The 22,467-nt window shown below is 42.8% G+C and overlaps 1 protein-coding gene across 1 annotated transcript in view; it reads left to right on the top strand.

The window, feature by feature from the left end:
• Positions 1–2,902: 2,902 nt before the first annotated feature.
• LOC110505193 (glycine receptor subunit alpha-4-like) overlaps positions 2,903–22,467 on the top strand; it is a 111,035-nt gene continuing 91,470 nt past the window's right edge. The window contains exon 1 of the mRNA XM_021584243.2: positions 2,903–3,274. Coding sequence (XP_021439918.1) covers positions 3,207–3,274 — 68 coding nt within the window. The 5' untranslated portion in view covers positions 2,903–3,206. The remainder of the gene's footprint in view (positions 3,275–22,467) is intronic.

Raw genomic sequence — 22,467 nt, forward strand, 5'->3', positions numbered from 1 at the left:
ATCTCATTCACATCAGTATTCACATCTCTGAGTCAATACTTTGTATAAGCACCTTTGGCAGTGATTACAGCTGTGAGTCTTTCTGGGTAAGTCTCTACGAGCTTTCCACAGCTACATCGTGCAACATTTGCCAATTACTCTTTTTTACATTTGTCGAGCTCTGTCAAATTGGTTTTTGATCATTGCGACACAACTATTTTCAAGTCTTATCATAACATTTTCAAGTAGATTTAAGTCAAAACTGTAACTTGACCATTCAGGAACATTCACTGTCTTCTTGGTAAGTAACTCCAGTGTAGATTTGGCATTGTTTTAGGTTATTGTCCTGCTGAAAGGTGCATTCGTCTCCCAGTCTCTGGTGAAAGCAGACTGTACCAGGTTTTCCTCTAGGATTTTTCATGTGCCATAACGTTTAATATTTATCCTGAAAAATGTCAGAGTCCTTAACGATTACAAGCATACCCATAACATGATGCAGCTACCACTATGCTTGCAGATATGGAGAGTGATACTCAGTAATGTGTTGGATTGAAACATAACAATTTGTATTCAGGACAAAAGGTTAGTTGCTTTGCCACACTACATGACCAAAAGTATGTGGATTCCAAAATCATTCCAAAATCATGGGTATTAATATGGAGTTGGTCCCCCCTTTGCTGCTATAACATCTTCCACTTCTGGAAAGGCTTTCCACTAGATGTTGGAAAATTGCTGCGGGGACTTGCTTCCATTCAGCCACAAGTGCAATAGTGAGGTCGGGCATTGATGAGGCGATTAGGCCTGGTTGGTAGTCGGCGTTCCAATTCACCTCAAAGGTGTTCAATGGGTTGAAGTCAGGGCTCTTTGCAGGCCAGTCAAGTTCTTCCCCACACCGATCTTGACAAACATTTTCTGCATGAACCTTGCTTTGTGCACATGGGCATTGTCGTGCAGAAACAGGAAAGGGCCTTCTCCAAACTGTTGCCACAAATTTGGAAGGACAGAATCATCTAGAATGTCATTGTAGGCTATAGCATTAAGATTTCCCTTCAATGAAACTAAGGGACCTAGCCCGAACCATGAAAAACAGCCCCAGACCATTATTCCACCTCCACCAAACTTCACAGTTGGCAGTTTGCATTTGTGCAGGTAGCTTTTTTCCTGGCATCCGCCAAACCCAGGTTGGAACTCGGTAATGAGTATTGCAACTGAGGACAGACAATTGTTAAGCGCTATGCACTTCAGCACTCTGTGATCTCGTTCTGTGAGCTTGTGTGGCCTGCCACTTCACGGCTAAGCCGCTGTGCTCCTAGAGGATTCCACTTCACAATAACAGCATTTACAGTTGTCCGGAGTAGCTGAGCAGAAATTTGACGAACTGACTTGTTGGAAAGATGGAATCCTTTGACGGTGCCACGTTGAAAGTCGCTGAGCTTTTCAGTAAGGCCATTCTGCTGCCAATGTTTGTCCTTGGAGATTTCATGGCTGTGTGCTTGATTTTACACCTGTCAGCAACGGGTGTGGCTGAAATAGCTGAATCCACTAATTTGAAGCTGTGTCCACATACGTTTGTATATACAGTATAGAGTATTCTTTCACACAGATTGAGTCCATGGAACTTATTAGGCAACTAGTTAAGCAAATTGTTACTTATTTGGGCTTGCCATAACAAAATAGTTATTGACTTCAGACATTTCAGCTTTTCATTTTATATTAAATTTGTAAAACTTTCTAAGAACTAAATTCCACTTTGACATTATGGGGTATTGTGTGTAGGCCAGTGTCACAAAAAAAATCTACATTTATGCCATTTTAAATTCAGGCTGTAACACAACAAAATGTGGAATAAGTCAAGGGGTGTGAATACTTTCAAGGCACTCTATGTATTGTCTATTTTTTGTTGAACCCTGGGTTGAACTGAAACAACAGCTGTTGATGACTTTGCAACTGCTATATACTGTAGGCCTAAATAGTGTATTTGATGATATATTACATATAAATGATGGTTATATTTCATTTGCTCTGTTAAAACGTAGTGTACCTACACTTTGTAATGACTTCGATTGCAATAGTGAATCTATAGTTATTAAAACAGCTTTCAATAATGATTCTCACCATAGCACATTGGTACTAGTCAGTGACAAAGCCAAGGGCTTGGGTTTGGATAAAGCCCTGGATGGGAGACCAAATGGATAGCTGTAGATAGATCAACTCTCCAGTAGGAGGTGCTGCTCAGACTATAGTTTTTTTTTCCCTGATAGAGGATATAACATTGAAGATCTGCCGTTGTCTCAAAGGTATAAATTCAACATATTTTATACACTGTTTATCCATGTTGAAAATTGGTTACCATGATGACAATCCAGTGGTTGAAATGTCACTCTCAAAACAATAGTTTACATTAATGACTTTTTTCAAATGTAATGTATTTTCCATGTCACAATACTTTGTCATATTATGCTGAAACAACATTGATTCAACCCAGTGGGGCATTCAGTCTCTCTAATTCTCTCTCTCTCTCCCGCCCCTCTCTCTCTGTGTACCTCTCTATTCCTCTGTCACTCTTTCTCGCAGACACTCTTTCTCTCTCCCTCTTTCTGTCTGTCTGACTCTCTTCGTCTCTCTCTCCCTCTCTCTCTCCCTTCCTCTCTCCCCTCTCTTTATTCTTTAGTCTCCTCCCTCCCGAAAAAAAGGGAGAGAAACAACAGAACCTTTCCCTCTTCCACACTTCCTCTCAAATGATCAACCTGTGTGAGCTCACCACATTCTCCTTAGCTCCCATTCACCTCCCCATCTGCAACACAGAGATCATTTCAATCTTTCTGGCAGGCATCAGAAAAGGGGCTACTGTCCCTTTAAATCCTCCCCATTATGATTCCTGGAGCAAGCAGCTGGCCATAAAAAAGGAGGGAGAAAGAAGGAGAATAGCACACACTCCCGCCAAAACACACTGACACACACACTCATGCCCCCACTGGCTCTGTCCAGTGACTCCAGTCCAGCTCTGACAAGTGAAAAAGAAGAGCCTATTGTGGATTTGGGATTTGTACAGCCCTCTGTACTTAGTGGGATAAGTTTATTTTCCCAGAGCTAAGCTCTTGTCAGACTTGCAGAGACGATGCCTTCCTTTTGCCTAGTCTCAAAAACCGCTCAGTGGATTTGGTAGTTGCTCAGATCATTTTTTGCAAGTTATTCCAACGGGAGGGATAGAGAGACTGAGCCAGAGAATGCTCCCACAGCTCATAAGGATTCTATATGTCTTGTCTTTTAGCTTTTTTCATGGTGGCTTTATCAGGTAAGAAAGACATTGCATTGCTTGTGGATTATCTTTCACTGTTATTTGCAGCAAAGTGCATTTGAAGCAGACTGCATTTGAAGCAGAGTGCATTTGCAGCAGAGTGCATTTGAAGCAGTTATTTCTCTTTTTTCTACTTTTTCTATTCGCTTATCAAGATCATATTACGACATCAGTTATTGGCTTACATTTTGCTGTGAGAAAGAAAAGGAATAAAATGTGAAGTTTTGATATATTGTTAATATAGATCTTGAGACTAACCATGCATTGCTACCTGACTTTTGTATCTTTGGACCATGGCAATCACATTCTAATATAAGATATTTGAGCCCTACAGCCTTTGTTTAAAAACACCATCCTTCAAAAGGGACATGTTGACCGCCGAGGCGGAAATATAGAGAGAAGTTGACCACTAACAATCGATTTATAATGATCATGTAAACCACGAGGGTAAAAATTTCTGCAACAATAACTGGCAACAAAGAGACACACAAACAATGGAATATTCACAGCATTGTCTCCTCAAGTGCAAAGTAACAAGTGATTCTACCTGGCATGTTACCCTTGTATTTACACAATACAATGGACATCTATATCTCACCCACAGCGAAACAGATAAGATAAGATAGAACCTGTTATGACCTAAACTACCTGTAGAGCATCCATAACTTCTGTTATATTTTTAACAATTTTTTTCAAGGAGGGAGTGTGGATACATGTACTGTATATTGTAACCATCATATAACAGTCACCATAACCTGGTCCCCTAAGCCTACTGAACCATTTATTTTTATTTTTAACAAATGCCTTATTTGGAAAAAGCGTCCGTCCTGAGGAGATTTCTGAAATGGCGAAATTAAATGAGTGTGCCAGCCTGACAAGTGTGCGAAGCTTGATTAATTATCATAGGAAAACAGCGGCATGCTGCTGTCTCTGTTCTGTTTAGACGGAAGAGACGAGCCGGTCTCTTTTGCTCTTCCTCTCTTGCTCCATCATCGCTGCCTTTTGTATTTTTCTCTCTGTTGCTTTCTCTTTCGCTCACTATCTTCCTCTCTTTAACTCTCTCCCTCAGTCGCTCACCCCCCTTCCCCATCTCTGTCTCTCTCTCTCTCCGTCCCCTATCCCTCTTCCCCGCCTGCTGCATCTCTCCTTGCGTAGCAGAAACTTTTGCAGTGAACGCTTTCCCTATTTCATGCCCTGTCAACCGCAGGTGTGGGAAAGGGATGGAATTAAGATCTGCATAATCCCACCGCCAGCCTCGACACTCGGTGAACCTCGGGTCTTGAGAGAGCAGCCCTTTAGCCTTGGCGAGCAGGTGACCTGACAGCACCTCCTCAGAGAAATCCTCCCAAAAGCCCACCAACCAGGCAGGGAAAGACGGAAGGGAGGGGAGGGGGTGTAGGGGAGGAAGAGAAAAAGGAAAGAGGGGAGCAAGAGGTGTAGAAGGAAGCCAAGGAGGGCAGCGAAAGAGAGGAGGGAGAGAGAGAGTAGGACAGAGAGGTAGACTAAAGGGAGGGGACAGCCGGTGTGGGGGATGGGAGAAAGCAAAATATTGCGGGAAATAAGAGAGAGAGAGGGAAATTGGCAGAGACTGTAACGCGTCCAGTCCCCTGTGGGGAAGGAGGAAGGGGTAAGGGGGACCTGTGGCTTCTGTGGCTGGGTAACATGGTTGGTTTCTTAGGGACTGACAAGCCAGGACATCAAGCAGGGCACGGTAAATTACACGCTTTGTGATCAGTCATTGTAGGAGACTCACAGTAGATGTAGTGTGTGTGTGTATGTGTGTATGTGTGTGTGTGTGTGTGTGTGTGTGTGTGTGTGTGTGTGTGTGTGTGTGTGTGTGTGCGTACACGTCGCTGTGCAACCCAACGTGTGGAAAAAGACAGACACTGGCACCTATACCAGCATTTAGAAGCCGTAAAACTGCACAGATCCTGCTCCCAGTGCTATTTGGTCAGCGAAGGGGGCCAGACTGAGTCAGAGCTGAGCTGGTTTGTCTTCATTATGCACCAAATGGATAAGAACATACTGAAATAGGGAGAGGGACAACCTCAGAGGGGACGACCTGTCTGTCGTCCCCTCTGAGCTGACCCATCTCATCACATGCCCCAGTGAGGGACAACAATGAACACTCGCCAGGACATACTTTATTAAATATGTACTTAACATGCAAATCCGGGGCAAATAGATGATTCAACTGGATGGTCATTGGATAGTAGACTTCGAGATTCCAGTGTTTTCTTATGAAAATGGGTCAGTGGTCATAATTATGTAAATAAGTGAGGGATTCGGTTGAGTGTGGTCTAGTGGGTGGATCACTTAAGTTATCGCACAAAGGGACATCTGAGAGAGCCCAGAGATCTTTGTTTGCTTATTAGGGGAGTCCTGGTTCCAGTTCAGATACTTTGCTCCAAGTCTTCCCTTAATGGGCAGAAGAGATCCGGGCAGTTTTAAAACGGAAGGTACAGGTAACTGCCAAAATAATGGAAAGACTTGAGTAAATGCGGGATACAAAGTGCATTGCCGGGCGGCAGGTAGCCTAGTGGTTAGAGCATTGGACTTGTAACCAAAAGGTTATCCCCGAGCTGACAAGGTAAAAAAAAATCTGTAGTTCTGCCCCACTGTTCCTAGTCCGTCATTGACATCATTCCTGAGTTAATTAAGCAATTAACATCCCATCATGCTTTGGATCAATGGCCTACTATGCCATCCACAGGAAGCATGGTTTGATTATGGTTTGATTATCCTGAAAAATGAGGTATGCCATCTCAACCCAGTTATTGGAGATTCTGGAGTGGCAATTTAACATTTCTACCACCATCAACAAAACACCAAATTATGGAATTTATTGTGGGAGAATGGTGTTTTCTCCCTCAAATAGAGTTCCAGACACTTGTAAAATCTATGCCAAGGTGTATTGAAGCTGTTCTGGCTCGTGGTGGCCCAACCAATGATTTACATATACACTAGATGATTGATGGGAGCGCTGTGTTGAACCCACCGTACCTCCATGAATCACAGTCCTGCTGCTAGGAGAATGTTTGGGTACAATGGTTCATACAGTGCCTTTGGAAAGTATTCAGACCCCTTGACATTTTGTTTCAGAGATCAAGGATCTCTCTGTACTTTGCTCCACCCATCTTTGCCTCGATCCTGACTAGTCTCCCAGTACCTGCAGCTGGAAAACATCCCCACAGCATTATGCTGCCACCACCATGCTTCACAGTAGGGATGGTGCCAGGTTTCCTCCAGATGTGATGATGTCATTCAGGCCAAAGAGTTCAATCTTGGTTTTATCAGACCAGAGAATCTTGTTTCTCATGGTCTGAGAGTCTTTAGGTGCCTTTTGGCTAACTCCAAGCGGGCTGCCATGTGCCTTTTACTGAAGAGTGGCTTCCATCTGACCACTTTACCATAAAGGCCTGATTAGGGGAGTGCTGCAGAGATGGGAGAACCTTCCAGAAGGACAACCATCTCCACAGAAGAACTGGAGCTCTGTCAGAGTGACCATCGGGTTCTTGGTCACCTCCCCAACCAAAGCCCTTCTCCCCCGATTGCTCAATTTGGCCGGGCGGCCAGCTCTAGGAAGAGCCTTGGTGGTTCCAAACTTCTTACATTTAAGAATGATGGAGGCCACTGTGTTCTTTGGGACCTTCAATGCTGCAGAAATGTTTTGGTACCCTTGCCCAGCTCTTTGCCTCGACACAATCCTGTCTCAGAGCTCTACGGACAATTCCCTCGACCTCTTGGCTTGCTCTGACATGCACTGTCAACTGTGGGATCTTATATGGACAGGTGTGTGCCTTTCCAAATCATGTCCAATCAATTGAATTTACCACAGGTGGACTCCATTCAAGAGGTAGAAACATCTCAAGGATGATTAATGCAAGCAGGATGCACCTGAGCTCAAGTTCGAGTCTCGTAGCAAAGGGTCTGAATACTTCTATAAATAAGGTATTTCTGTTTTTACTTTTTATAAACATGCACAAATTTCTAAAAACCTGTTTTCACTTTGTCGATATGAGGTATTGTGTGTTGATTGCTGAGGATCTTTTTTATTTAATCCATTTTAAATGAAGGCTGTAACGTAACAAAATGTGGATAAAGTCAAGGGGTCCTAAAACACTGTATATACTGAAAATATATCAACTTAATTAACATTCAACAATTTTACTGAGTTACAGTTCATACAACAAATTCAGTCAATTTAAATAAATTCATTAGGCCCTAATCTATGGATTTCACATGAGTGGGCAAGGGTTGCAGCCATGGTTGGGCCTGGGAGGGCACATGCCCACCTACTTGGGAACCAGGCCCCGCCAATCAGAATTAATTTTTCCCCACAGAAATACTCCTCAGCTGTCAGGATGGCTGGTCTCAGACGATCCTGCAGGTGAAGAAGCTGGATGTGGACTTCCTGGGCTGTCATGGTTACAAGTGGTCTGCGGTTGTTAGGCCGGTTGAATGTACTCCCAAATCCTCTAAAATTACGTTGGAGGCGGCTTAAAATAAACATTTCATTATCTGGCAACAGCTCTGGTGGACATTCCTCCAATCAGCATCCCAATTGCATGCTCCCTCAACTTGAGACATTTGTGGCATTGTTGTGTGACAAAACCACACGTTTTAGAATGGCCTTTTATTGTCCACTGCACAAGGTGCACCTGTTTAATGATCATGCTGTTTAATCATCTTCTTAATACGCCACCTGTCAGGTGAATGGATTTTCTTGGCAGAGGAGAAATGCTCACCAACAGGGATGTAAACAAATTAATGCACAAGATTTTAGAGAAATATGCTTTTTGTGTGTATGGAAAATTTGCTGGGATCTTTTAACAGCTCATGACAAATCTCTTGTTAATAACTAAGGCCCCAATTCCCAATTCCAACCGGAGTCCCTTTTTTATGCACTTCTCTCCATGCATATTCTGACCTGCTATTCATTTTGGGTGGAGATTGAATACATTAAGATGTGTCGGAGGTGTGTCTACAGATACTTCTCATTCTGATCTTAACTTAATTTCCTAATAATTCCACCAACTTTATACGAGAGGACACCATGAATAAGGTCTATTAAACCTACTGGTTCCAAGTGGAAGAAGCGTGTACTTGATTTTTTTGATAGAAATAACAACATTCTACATGCACTGTAATTTACAACTTGATAAGAGCTATTGATAAGAGCCAGGTAAATGAGAAGTCCGTTTGGATAAGGGAATTGTAAACATGAATAACAGTTGTTTTAGATAGGCTATAATTTACCTTATAATTGCTGGAGACAATTGTGAAACCAGTCATATTGCAGAACATTGAAGCATATCAACATATCAACTTTCCCACAGTAAAGTTTCTGAAATGCTGTGCCATTATGCAAAATTGTATGACCTTTTAACTTGCAAGGATGGGCACTCAAATGTCTTAATTATAGGCTACCCTGACTTTATGTTTACTGTTTCTATCATGTTAAATATTAGTCACTATGAGTATCGACCGCCAATAGGCCTAATTACAACACATATTGAACTGCCAATTTACTGTTAGTTTGCTTCAGTTGATTAATTTACCTCCATAAATGCCATCACAGATCATTAGTAACAGTTGACATTCATTTAAAAAAATTAAAATTAAATTGTTATGGAGCGAGCACAGACCAAGTCAATACAGTTTAAACCTGACGCATGGTGAAATGCTTGGCTGTGTCATCACACAGTTCAATGGTTAGTGCAGGCAGTGGATTGTACACCATTCTCCCTATTATAAATCTACATACAGTTGAAGTCATAAGTTTATATACACCTTAACCAAAGGATCACCATTTTATTAAAGAATGTGAAATGTCAGAATAACAGTAGAGAGAATGATTTATTTCAGCTTTTATTTCTTTCATCACATTCCCAGTGGGTCAGAAGTTTACATACACTCAATTCGTATTTGGTAGCATTGCCTTTAAATTGTTTAACTTGGGTCAAACGATTTGGGTAGCCTTCCACAAGCTTCCCACATTAAGTTGGGTGAATTTTGGCTCATTCCTCCTGACAGAGCTGGTGTAACTCAGGCTTGTAGGCCTCCTTGCTCGCACATGTTTTTCAGTTCTGCCCACACATTTTCTATAGGCTTAAGGTCAGGGCTTTGTGATGGCCTCTCCAATACCTTGACTTTGTTGTCCTTAAGCCATTTTGCCACAACTTCGGAAGTATGCTTGGGGTCATTGTCCATTTGGAAGACCCATTTGTGACCAAGCTTTAAATTCATGACTGATGTCTTGAGATGTTGCTTCAACATAAGCACATCATTTTCCTTCCTCATGTTGCCATTTATTTTGTGAAGTGCACCAGTTCCTGCTGCAGCAAAGCACCCCTACAACATGATATTGCCACCCCAGTGCTTCACGGATGGGATGGTGTTCTTCGGCTTGCAAGCATCCCCCTTTTTCCTCCAAACATAACGATGGTCATTATGGCTAAACAATTATATTTTGTTTCATCAGACCAGAGGACATTTCTCTAAAAAGTACGATCTTTGTCCCCATGTCCAGTTGCAAACCGTAGTCTGGCTGTTGTATGGCAGTTTTGGAGCAGTGGCTTCATCCTTGCTGAGCGGCCTTTCAGGATCTGTCAATATATGACTCGTTTTACTATGGATATAGATAATTTTGTACCTGTTTCCGCCAGCATCTTCACAAGGTCCTTTGCTGTTGTTCTGGGATTGATTTGCATTTTTCGCACCAAAGTACGTTAATCTCTCGGGGACAGAACGCGTCACCTTCCTGAGCAGTATGACGGCGGCGTGGTCCCATGGTGTTTATACTTGCATACTGTTGTTTGTACAGATGAATGTGGTACCTTCAGGCATTTGGAAAATGCTCCCAAGGATGAACCAGACTTGTGGAGGTCTACATTTTTTTTTAGATTTTCCCATTATGTCAAGCAAAGAAGCACTGAGTTTGAAGCTAGGCCTGATATACATCCACAGGTACACCTTCAATTTACTTAAATGATGTCAATTAGCCTATCAGAAGCTTCTAAAGCCATGATATCATTTTCTGGAATTTTCCAAGCTGTTTAAAAGGCACAGTCAACTTGACTTTGTTGTAAGATTCAGTCCCACTGGAATTGTGATACAGTGATTTATAAGTGAAATAATCTGTCTGTAAACAATTGTTGGAAAAATTACTTGTGTCATGCACAAAGTAGATGTCCTTACCGACTTGCCAAAACTATAGTTTGTTAGCAAGACATTTGTGGAGGGGTTGAAAAACGAGTTTTAATGACTCCAACCTAAGTGTCTGTAAACTTCCGACTTCTACTGTACGCTAATCGTCCAAAACTACCACAGGTTAAAGAACAATGTGACTATTTTCAGAATTCAATCACACCACAGTATTTTTTATTCATCAATATATTTTGCGTGTGAAGTGTCTTGAAACTTAATTTTTTTTTTATTCATACATACTTTCCTAACCCTAAAACGTGCCTAAATAATCTACAAGATCAGTCTTCTACCAGTTGTTGTTGAAACGAAAATGAATATGCATATATTTACATGGCTTTCATTCATTGATCCCTTTTTTCTGAACCTATTCTCTCTATGTATTCTAGTCTGTTGACTAAATTCTAATTAAAAAAGATACACTGTATTTAAATGGAGGGTTTAAGATAAGATAAATATACTGAAAATCCTATTGAATGAAAATCCCATGAGAAAATCTGTTGGCTGCAAGTGGGTTTTCAGCAGTAGAATTACATTTATTCCGCATGCGCAAGTCAACCAGGCCTGCAATGCCCGTTACGCACCTTGATAAGGTAAGTCTGAATACCAACTACTGAGAAATGCATATGAAAAGGTGTGTATAAGAAAGGCATAATTTCCTAAATCTGAATCAGGGCTTATGTGTACGAGGGGACATATTTTAATCTTTAGGTTTATTGAGACCGAATCTGAGGAGCATTAAGATCAGAATTGGGATGGTGTTTCGGTCTTACTCTCTTACATTTCTCTGACTCAGCCATTTTTTAAGTTTTTCACTTCCTTTCCAAAAACATGTGAGAATAGAGTAATGAAGAGATGTTTTGGGTAAAAGGAGGAATGTCACATAGTAAAATAGGGGGTGTTTATATTTTTCTTGTTTCACACATGCACAAGTGTGCAACCTGTACAAGTGTGTGATGTGAAATGGAAATTTGTTTTTTTTGCATCTCCCACTCCCCCTGAAACATCCTCTGAGCGGGGAATCACGGCCAGGGATAAGCCATTATTCATGGAAATCCTGGAGCAATTAGGGTTAAGTGCCTTGCTCAAGGGCAGATCGGAATATCTTTTTCCCTAGTTGGCTCAGGGATTGTAATTTTCGGGCTCTGACTACTGGCCCAACACTCTAACCCAGTGTTTCCCAAACTCGGTTCTGGGGACCCCAAGGTGTGTATGTTTAGGTTTTTGCCCTAGTCCTACACAGCCCATTCAAATAATCAAAGCTCAGTGATTAGTTGATTATTTGAGTCAGCCGTGTAGTGCTAGGACAAAAAAGTAAAACGTGCACCCCTTGGGGTCCCGGAGGACCGAGTTTGGGAAACGCTGCTCTAACCACTAGGCTACCTGCCGCGGGAGGAGAGAAAGGACAGATGTGATGTGAGTTAATGGTTAGAAAATGAGGGCCAAGTTGGATGGTGGGAGGTGAAAAGGGGCTGTTCTCATCTGTCTGTTGTCTCTGCCTCGAAGGAGTGTGCTACAAGGATTGACTCAAACAAGATAAGGAGTACAAAAAGACAATGGATACCAAGTGCATGTGACTGAAAAATATAGTGGAGACAAAATAAAATAATATAATTCTTGGTAGAAAACCACCAAAAACTTTGAATATGGGCCCAGCCACACATATTTCACCTCTGTTGAAACCATATTGAGCCAATGTTTGTGTATGGGGCTCATCATTCGTTGACAGACAACAGAGATCTTGTACAGTCATATGTCATTATCTATCATTTTTAGTTAAATGTTAAAATGGATACATAACGCATTCTTCACACGTTTCATCCATGAACAGGCAGGCGGGTACTTGATAACAGCTTCAAAATACAAACACTCAGACATAAAAAATAAAAATATTCCTTCGGATAGACTGTTACCACTTTACCATTCATGCCCTGTCTACAGTTGTCTGAAAGTGTTTACCAGCAGCTTACTTAAGCTCAATAGCCTACTGTCCAGCCAGACCTGCACTCATTTCGTACAGAACAAACCAAATTTTCCCTCTACTATCAATACTTGTTTCGTCGCATGGACGGCTTTAGGCAAACAGGGTGAATGAGCCCACAAACCCAAGGCATACATTCAATCGTACATTCCTCTTTGCCAGGGCTCACTTGAAAAAACAGATTCCTATCTCAAATGGGAATTTTTATTTAAAAAAATGCAAAACATGCTCATGGAACCCAAAAAATGTCTACTAGGACACAGACACAAAACTGTCTTGTGCTTCAGTGAGCATTAGATTGTAGTGTGGATATATGGCCCCGAGAGGTGACAACTTACTAATGGTCTCTCCAGAGAGAGCCAATGTGTTCGTGGCAGAGGCTGACACCTCGGGCTGGGAGACAAGAGACGGATGGTTCTCAGCCCATTTCACCAGGCGTGTGACCTTTTCCACGTCCTTACCATGAGATGGACTGTGCATAACAGCCTCCTTTTGTCCACGACTGAAGGATAAGGGATTGGCAAAAGCAGATCACTGAGATCTGACTGTGAGAGTATGTGGGGCTGAGAGGTACAGTAGCCTGGGATCCTCACTGAATATCATGTTGTCGGTGTCTGGAATAAGGGTTTTGCAAAAATCATGTGTTTGCAAAGAAGACTATTCTGACCTGCTATAATTTAGCTAATTCTAAGTGCTCTCTGTTGAAGCAGGCCCAGACAATGAATTAAGTGAAAATTAGTATTCAGTTTCCATTTGCAACACAGGAACAGGGGCCAATTCTGTAATATCTTCTTGTCAAGCACATGACCTCACATGGACAGTAACTGTTTTTTGTTTTTTTTATACCCAACTTCTTCCCTGAGAGAGAATTGACACTATGGATTTTTATCTTGTAGTAAACCTTGCCTGCTGCTTGCCCGGGCTTGTGTGGCAAAGTTGACAATGTGCCATTTCTCCACTGTCAGGCCCCAAACCCTGAGCCAAACCCAGAGCCACTGAATAAAACACCCATCATGAAGTGTAACTGATGCAGATGATGGGAGCCCAGTGTAAACCTTTAATCTTTCTTTCCTGACAGTCCCCCTAATAATTAAGGCTACATCCGAAATGCAACCCTATTCCACTACTTACCACCTATATGGCTCTGGTCAAAAGTAGTGTGTTATGTAGGGAATGGGTTACCATTTGGGATGCATACTTACAGAGAGGTGGGCTGTTGCTGTTGCTCGGGTCTGGCTCACACAACCAGCAGAGCATCAAATCAAATATTGTTTGGGGTTGGCGCACACGACTTATCAGCTCTTCCAAATCTAAACCTAAGGGATCCCAGGGGTGCCAGAAAGCATTTAGGACGTTTTACCACTACATGCCTCGACAAAATGTGGCCCAAGCTACCAAGGCCAGCGTCCAACCAGCTGCTGCACTGATATGCGGAGTCCAGGTTTAACAGAGAGGATTGAGAAAGGAATAGAAAAGGATACGCTGCTCCACGTTAATGCGAAATAACAACTTGTATTTTTACGCAGTGCGAGAGAGGTATGCGATAATGAGGTGAGACAGTCTTATTGCAGTCACAAGACACATTTGAATGCTGACAGTGTTTCCAAAACCTCTATCTTTGACGACCACGCCTGAGTTGTGTACATTAGGGCACTTTACATTAACAGATACACCACAGTTCAAAAGTTTGGGGACTCTTAGAAATGTCCTTGATTTCCATGAAAACATACATGAAATGAGTTGCAAAATTAATAGGAAATACAATCAATACGTTGACAAGGTTATAAATAATAATTGTGTCTTTCAAACTTTGCTTTTGTCAAAGAGTCCTCCATTCGCAGCAATTACAGCCTTGCAGACTTTTGGCATTCTAGTTGTCATTTTTTAAATGTAATCTGAAGAGATTTCGCCCCATGCTTCCTGAAACACTTCCCACAAGTTGGATTGGCTTGATAGGCACTTCTTACGTACTCAATGGGTTTGAGATCCGGTGACTGTGCTGGCCACTCCATTATAGACAGAATACCAGCTGACTGCTTCTTCCTTAAATAGTTTTTGCATAGTTTGGAGCTGTGCTTTGGGTTCTTTTTCACCTTTATTTATCCAGGTAGGCTAGTTGAGAACAAGTTCTCATTTGCAACTGCGACCTGGCCAAGATAAAGCATAGCAGTGTGAACAGACAACACAGAGTTACACATGGAGTAAACAATTAACAAGTCAATAACACAGTAGAAAAAAGGAGAGTCTATATACATTGTGTGCAAAAGGCATGAGGAGGTAGGCGAATAATTACAATTTTGCAGATTATCACTGGAGTGATAAATGACCAGATGGTCATGTACAGGTAGAGATATTGGTGTGCAAAAGAGCAGAAACTAAAATAATTAAAAACAGTATGGGGATGAGGTAGGTAAAAAATGGGTGGGCTATTTACCGATAGACTATGTACAGCTGCAGCGATCGGTTAGCTGCTCAGATAGCAGATGTTTGAAGTTGGTGAGGGAGATAAAAGTCTCCAACTTCAACGATTTTTGCAATTCGTTCCAGTCACAGGCAGCAGAGAACTGGAACGAAAGGCGGCCAAATGAGGTGTTGGCTTTAGGGATGATCAGTGAGATACACCTGCTGGAGCGCGTGTTACGGGTGGGTGTTGCCATCGTGACCAGTGAACTGAGATAAGGCGGAGCTTTACCTAGCATGGACTTGTAGATGACCTGGAGCCAGTGGGTCTGGCGACGAATATGTAGCGAGGGCCAGCCGACTAGAGCATACAGGTCGCGGTGGTGGGTGGTATAAGGTGCTTTAGTGACAAAACGGATGGCACTGTGATAAACTGCATCCAGTTTGCTGAGTAGAGTGTTGGAAGCAATTTTGTAGATGACATCGCCGTAGTCGAGGATCGGTAGGATAGTCAGTTTTACTAGGGTAAGTTTGGCAGCGTGAGTGAACGAGGCTTTGTTGCGGAATAGAAAGCCGACTCTAGATTTGATTTTCGATTGGAGATGTTTGATATGAGTCAGGAAGGAGAGTTTACAGTCTAGGCAGACACCTAGGTACTTATAGATGTCCACATATTCAAGGTCGGAACCATCCAGGGTGGTGATGCTAGTCAGGCGTGCGGGTGCAGGCAGCGAACGGTTGAAAAGCATGCATTTGGTTTTACTAGCGTTTAAGAGCAGTTGGAGGCCACGGAAGGAGTGTTGTATGGCATTGAAGCTCATTTGGAGGTTAGATAGCACAGTGTCCAAGGACGGGCCGGAAGTATATAGAATGGTGTCGTCTGCGTAGAGGTGGATCAGGGAATCGCCCGCAGCAAGAGCAACATCATTGATATATACAGAGAAAAGAGTCGGCCCGAGAATTGAACCCTGTGGCACCCCCATAGAGACTGCCAGAGGACCGGACAGCATGCCCTCCGATTTGACACACTGAACTCTGTCTGCAAAGTAGTTGGTGAACCAGGCAAGGCAGTCATCAGAAAAACCGAGGCTACTGAGTCTGCCGAATATGGTGATTGACAGAGTCGAAAGCCTTGGCAAGGTCGATGAAGACGGCTGCACAGTACTGTCTTTTATCGATGGCGGTTATGATATCGTTTAGTACCTTGAGCATGGCTGAGGTGCACCCGTGACCGGCTCAGAAACTAGATTGCACAGCGGAGGAGGTACGGTGGGATTCGAGATGGTCAGTGACCTGTTTGTTGACTTGGCTTTTGAAGACCTTAGATAGGCAGTGCAGGATGGATATAGGTCTGTAACAGTTTGGGTCCAGGGTGTCTCCCCCTTTGAAGAGGGGAATGACTGCGGCAGCTTTCCAATCCTTGGGGATCTCAGACGATATGAAAGAGAGGTTGAACAGGCTGGTAATAGGGGTTGCGACAATGGCGGCGGATAGTTTCAGAAATAGAGGGTCCAGATTGTCAAGCCCAGCTGATTTGTACGGGTCCAGGTTTTGCAGCTCTTTCAGAACAATGGCTATCTGGATTTGGGTAAAGGAGAACCTGGAGAGGCTTGGGCGAGTAGCTGTGGGGGGGGGCGGAGCTGTTGGCCGAGGTTGGAGTAGCCAGGCGGAAGGCATGGCCAGCCGTTGAGAAATGCTTGTTGAAGTTTTCGATAATCATGGATTTATTGGTGGTGACCGTGTTACCTAGCCTCAGTGCAGTGGGCAGTTGGGAGGAGGTGCTCTTGATCTCCATGGACTTCACAGTGTCCCAGAACTTTTTGGAGTTGGAGCTACAAGATGCAAATTTCTGCCTGAAGAAGCTGGCCTTAGCTTTCCTGACTGACTGTATTGGTTCCTGACTTCCCTAAACAGTTGCATATCGCAGGGACTATTTGATGCTATTGCAGTCCGCCACAGGATGTTTTTGTGCTGGTCGAGGGCAGTCAGGTCTGGAGTGAACCAGGGGCTATATCTGTTCTTAGTTCTGCATTTTCTGAACGGAGCATGCTTATCTAAAATGGTGAGGAAGTTACTTTTAAAGAATGACCAGGCATCCTCAACTGACGCGATGAGGTCAATGTCCTTCCAGGATACCCGGGCCAGGTCGATTAGAAAGGCCTGCTCACAGAAGTGTTTTTTGACAGTGATGAGGGGTGGTCGTTTGACTGCGGCTCCGTAGCGGATACAGGCAATGAGGCAGTGATCGCTGAGATCCTGGTTGAAGACAGCGGAGGTGTATTTGGAGGGCCAGTTGGTCAGGATGACATCTATGAGGGTGCCCTTGTTTACAGATTTAGGGTTGTACCTGGTGGGTTCCTTGATGATTTGTGTGAGATTGAGGGCATCTAGCTTAGATTGTAGGACTGCCGGGGTGTTAAAACCTGTTGATGCCAGGAGTTCCTCTAGAGGAACTCCTCTCCCCCGTTCAGCTCAAACCGTGGCGCATGGAACGCAAAAATATTCTTAGAAATATTTAACCTCCACACATTAACAAGTCCAATAGCTCAAATGAAAGATAAACACCTTGTTCATCTACCCAGCATGTCAGATTTTTTAAATGTTTTACGGCGAAAACACACCACATAGACCACCACCGAAACCAAGACAAGAGGCAGCCATTTTGTCCCAGAAAATATAAAATTATAAAAGCAGGATTAAAAAATAAATCATTCACTAACCTTTTGAAAATCTTCATCAGATGACAGTAATAGGACATGTTACACAGTACATTTTTTTTTCTTCAATAATATGCCATTTATATCCATAAATGTCCATTTACAATGAGCTCATGTTCAGAAATTACTCAAAAATGTTCGCAGGAAATCTAGGTAGTGCGGCAAGATAACGTAAATAGACATCATAAACTTTGGCTAAATATACATGTTCTACATATAGTTAGAAAGATACACTGCTTCTTTATGCAACCGCTTTGTTACATTTATTTTTAACGTTACAGAAATCGCACACTATTCAATATGCTGAGACGGCGCTCAGATACAAGCTACATTTCTCCGTAATGTTGGAGTCAACGGAAACACAGATTTAAGCATAAATATTCCCTTACCTTCGATGGTCTTCGTTCAGAATGTTCTGGAAGGGTTCATACTTACCCAATACATCATTTGGTTTCAAGTCTTGCGTCTTTGTATTAGCTACTGCTAATAACATCAGCTGAAATGCACCCAAAATGTCCTCTGGTCCGGAAAAGTTGCGCATCAAAACTTCAAAATTACATATTATATGTCGACTAAACAGGTCAAACTAAGTGCAGAAGCAAGCTTTATGATGTTTTTAACACACAAAACAAATTTCAATTCAACCGGGCATCGTTTGCTCTTCCCAGGAGTGCTGGAACAAAGGAATGGCTGTGACCAATTCGCGCCCTAACGCACAGGTTTTTTCTCGCGGCACTTACTCAAATCACTCCCATAGGGCCAATTCTCGCGCGATTTGAACGATTAAACGCTCTACAGAATGAGGACATCTAGTGGAAGAGATGGAAAGTGTCCCCAGATCCATAAGTGGTTGGGAAGGGTGGGGGCGATGACGTCAAAGTTGCTCCAACTTTCATGACCACAAAACTAGTTTGGAAGAATGCATGCCCTGTGAGTTCTGCTATACTTACAGACATAATTCCAACGGTTTTAGAAGCTTTAGAGTGTTTTCGATCCAATAATAATTAGTATATGCATATATTAGCAATTTTTGACAATTTTTTTTTCAGTTTACTAGGGGTACCCAATTTCTCCAAAGGGGGCGTAAATCTGACATGTCCTCAACAGGTTTTAATTAAGCATATCCCAGTTTAGGTCACCTAACAGAACAAACTCTGAAGCTAGATGGGGGGCGATCAATTCACAAATGGTGTCCAGGGCACAGCTGAGAGCTGAGGGGGGTCGGTAGCAGGCGGCAACAGTTAGAGACTTATTTCTGGAGAGAGTAATTTTAAAAATTAGTAGTTCGAACTGTTTGGGTATGGACCTGGAAAGTATGACATTACTTTGCAGGCTATCTCTGCAGTAGACTGCAACTCCTCCCCCTTTGGCGGTTCTATCTTGACGGAAAATGTTATAGTTAGGTATGGAAATCTCAGAATCTTTGGTGGCCTTCCTGAGCCAGGATTCAGACACGGCAGGGACATCAGGGTTAGCAGAGTGTGCTAAAGCAGTGAGTAAAACAAACTTAGGGAGGAGGCTTCTGATGTTGACATGCATGAAACCAAGGCTTTTTCGATCACAGAAGTCAACAAATGAGGGTGCCTGGGGACATGCAGGGCCTGGGTTTACCTCCACATCACCCGCGGAACAGAGGAGGAGTAGTATGAGGGTGCGGCTAGAGGCTATCAAAACTGGTCGCCTTGAGCGTTGGGGACAGAGAGTAAAAGGAGCAGATTTCTGGGCATGGTAGAATATATTCAGGGCATAATGCGCAGACAGGGGTATGGTGGGGTGCGGGTACAGCGGAGGTAAGCCCAGGCACTGGGTGATGATTAGAGAGAGGTTGTATCTCTGGACATGCTGGTTGTAATGGGTGAGGTCACCGCATGTGTGGGAGGTGGGACAAAGGAGGTATCAGGGGTATGAAGGGTGGAACTAGGGGCTCCATTGTAAACTAAAACAATGATAACTAACCTGAACAACAGTATACAAGGCATATTGACATTTGAGAGAGACATACAGCAAGGCATACAGAAATCACAGGTGTTGAATTGGGAGAGCTAGCTAAACAGTAGGTGAGACAACAACAGCTAATCAGCTGTCCTGTCGTAGGAGGAAATTGGCTCCAATTTAAGCGCCGTCCACAGGGTATGGCATGGCTTTGCAAAATGGAGTGATAACCTTCCTTCTTCAAGATCCCTTTTACCCTGTACAAATCTCCCACTTTACCACCACCAAAGCACCCCAGACAGATGGCGTCAAGCACTCCTCCAGCATCATTTCATTTTTTCTGCGTCTCACGAATGTTCATTTTTGTGATCCAAACACCTCAAACTTAGATTTGTCTGTCCTTAGCACTTGAGAGAGAATAAAGTAGACGGCGCGCCTCAAATGTCTGATTTATGACCCTATGTCCTGATGGCGCGTACATGCCCAAATTTGGGCATCCAACCAGGACATCCTTGAGGGAAGATGTCACATGGTTATGGCCATATAATGCATCCTGTTCCTGTTGTCACGTGTTAGAGGGTGTGTTATTTTGTATCTATATTGCATCTATTCATTTGAAGTTGTCATGATGATTGATGTGTAGGGACCTGGTTAAACTGGGGGGATGTGTTTGAACATTTCAAAGAGGATGACCCCACACCCACCTTAATTTATAATGCGTCTGCTGCCAAACCCCAATCCCCCCCCCCGCACATTCCTGCTTCATAGACTGTTGTCTATGAAGCAGGAATGTGCGGGGGGGGGGGGGGGGAGATTGGGCCAAGAATTGGCCCCAGAAAAATAAACAAGATTTTAAAAGTAAAACCCAGAACATTAAACAGAAAATTATGTCTCCTAGGCCAATTCTTGGGGTCTCTTGTCATGATCCAAATAATAAAAGCATCGAGGATGTTTTGTGTGAGGCCCCTGATTGTTTTAAAGGGGTTTTGGATACGAGTGATGGATATATGGCTTACATATTCCAACCTGAGGATTATACATTATACAACATTTTCACAGACAGCAGACCCAAACCCCTTTATCATGCAAAACATTATAGCTTGGAGTTCAGGCGGTATCTGGGATAACAGGGTATCAACTGTCTCAAATATGTCTGTTGGCTCAGCCATTTGGATAATTAATGATGTGTGTTCTTGTGGTATTCTGGAAGGATACATGTTACATATATGTTTTTAGGGCCTGTATTTGTATTTTTTAATCGGATTGCTGTTTAAGAAACGTGGTATTGTTCTATGCCAGAAGGATAGATCCTAACTGTATTGTCGCTCGAGTAAAGACACCATTCGTTTGTGGAGCAAAACAGTTGATACCCTGTTATCCCAGATACCGCCTGAACTCCAAGCTATAATTAACCATATGAATGAGGCTTGGGTAACAAACATAATACCGATAGATGAAACCATATTATCCCAGAATCCCGCCGAACTCATAGAAATAATGAATCGTATGAATGAGTCAGGGACGACCGATGAAAACCTGTTATCCCAGATTCCTGAAGCCCTCATATTGTTAATTAACCAGATGAATGAGAGCTTAAGATCTTCTACACCGGACCACCCGCCATTAACTCCCATGTCCAAAGAGTCTGAAACGCAATACAATGTTTTTGAGGAATTGGAAAATTGTCTAATAAATCAGGAAGTGTCCGGGTTGTGTACCGAAATAAATTCTGCAAAACAGAGATTCGACAGTTTTTCAATTTCACATGGGTGAATCAGAATCTTGAATATGCGGTTTTATGTAATGATATTGGATACTCTGAACGAACTGTTAGACAGGGCAAGAGATTATGGCGAACCTCGTGATGTCTTACAGTTGGAAATTTGTGGAGATAGCCTGCATAATACTGTATCTCTTCTCAGCCCTTGGCTGAAGATGAACATTCAGACAAATACGTGTTCTATGATTTTGAGACAAATCAGCAATCAGGGGTTCATTTGCCTATTTTTGTATCTACCATGACTTTCAAGGGTGATAAGTGGTCGGCAGAGGGGCCCAATTATGCACTCCTCTTTCTAAAACACTTTAGAAAACCCCAGTACAGAAACTTCACGTTTATAGCGCACAATTCTAGAGCCTATGACTCCTACCTTCTTCTGAACCCCTTGATACAGCAAGAAGTTGCACCAAGTGTCATAGCTCAAGGTAGTAAAATCTTGTGTTTTGTAGACCACGCCTTCAACCAGAGATACTGTACATTGACAGTTTAAGCATCTTACCCATGAGATTGGCTCAAATGCCAGAGGCCTTGGGTTTTGACAACTCTGTGAAAGGTTGGTTTCCCCACTTCTTCACATCTGAGGAGAATCTACATTATATCGGATCTTATCCCAGCCCCGAAATGTACGGGTGTGATCAAATGTCTCCCAAAGAGCGAGAGAGATTCATGACGTGGTACGAAACAGTAAGACATAGCACCTAAAGAGATGGAAACATACTGTGACAATGTGGTTATACTTCGTGATGGATGCCTCAGATTCATAGAAGAGGTAATCAAAGATGCAGGCATTGACCCCTGGAGTTGTACAACTATTGCATCGGCATGCATGAAAACCTATCGTACACACTTTCTACCTACAGCATCTATAGCTATCCCCTCGCCTGACAACTACCGATGCCAATTCAAGTCATACTCTAGTGGGTCCATTCAATGGTTGGAGTACTTGGCCCAGGATAAAGACATTTTTATTCAACATGCTTTGAATAGGGATGAGAAGACGTTTGGGCCTTATCATGTAGATGGATGTTTGAGTACAACGGTTGTTTCTTCCACAGATGTATATCTTGCTTTGTGCCCCAGGCCATTTGTGTCCTAACCCAAAATACTTTTGGGGAAATGTACCAAGAGTTTCAAGACAAATTGTAATCTTTACAGGCTACTTACGGGTTAAAAG

This window comes from Oncorhynchus mykiss, chromosome 31, assembly GCF_013265735.2.
Source record: "Oncorhynchus mykiss isolate Arlee chromosome 31, USDA_OmykA_1.1, whole genome shotgun sequence".
NCBI classification, from domain to species: domain Eukaryota; kingdom Metazoa; phylum Chordata; class Actinopteri; order Salmoniformes; family Salmonidae; genus Oncorhynchus; species Oncorhynchus mykiss.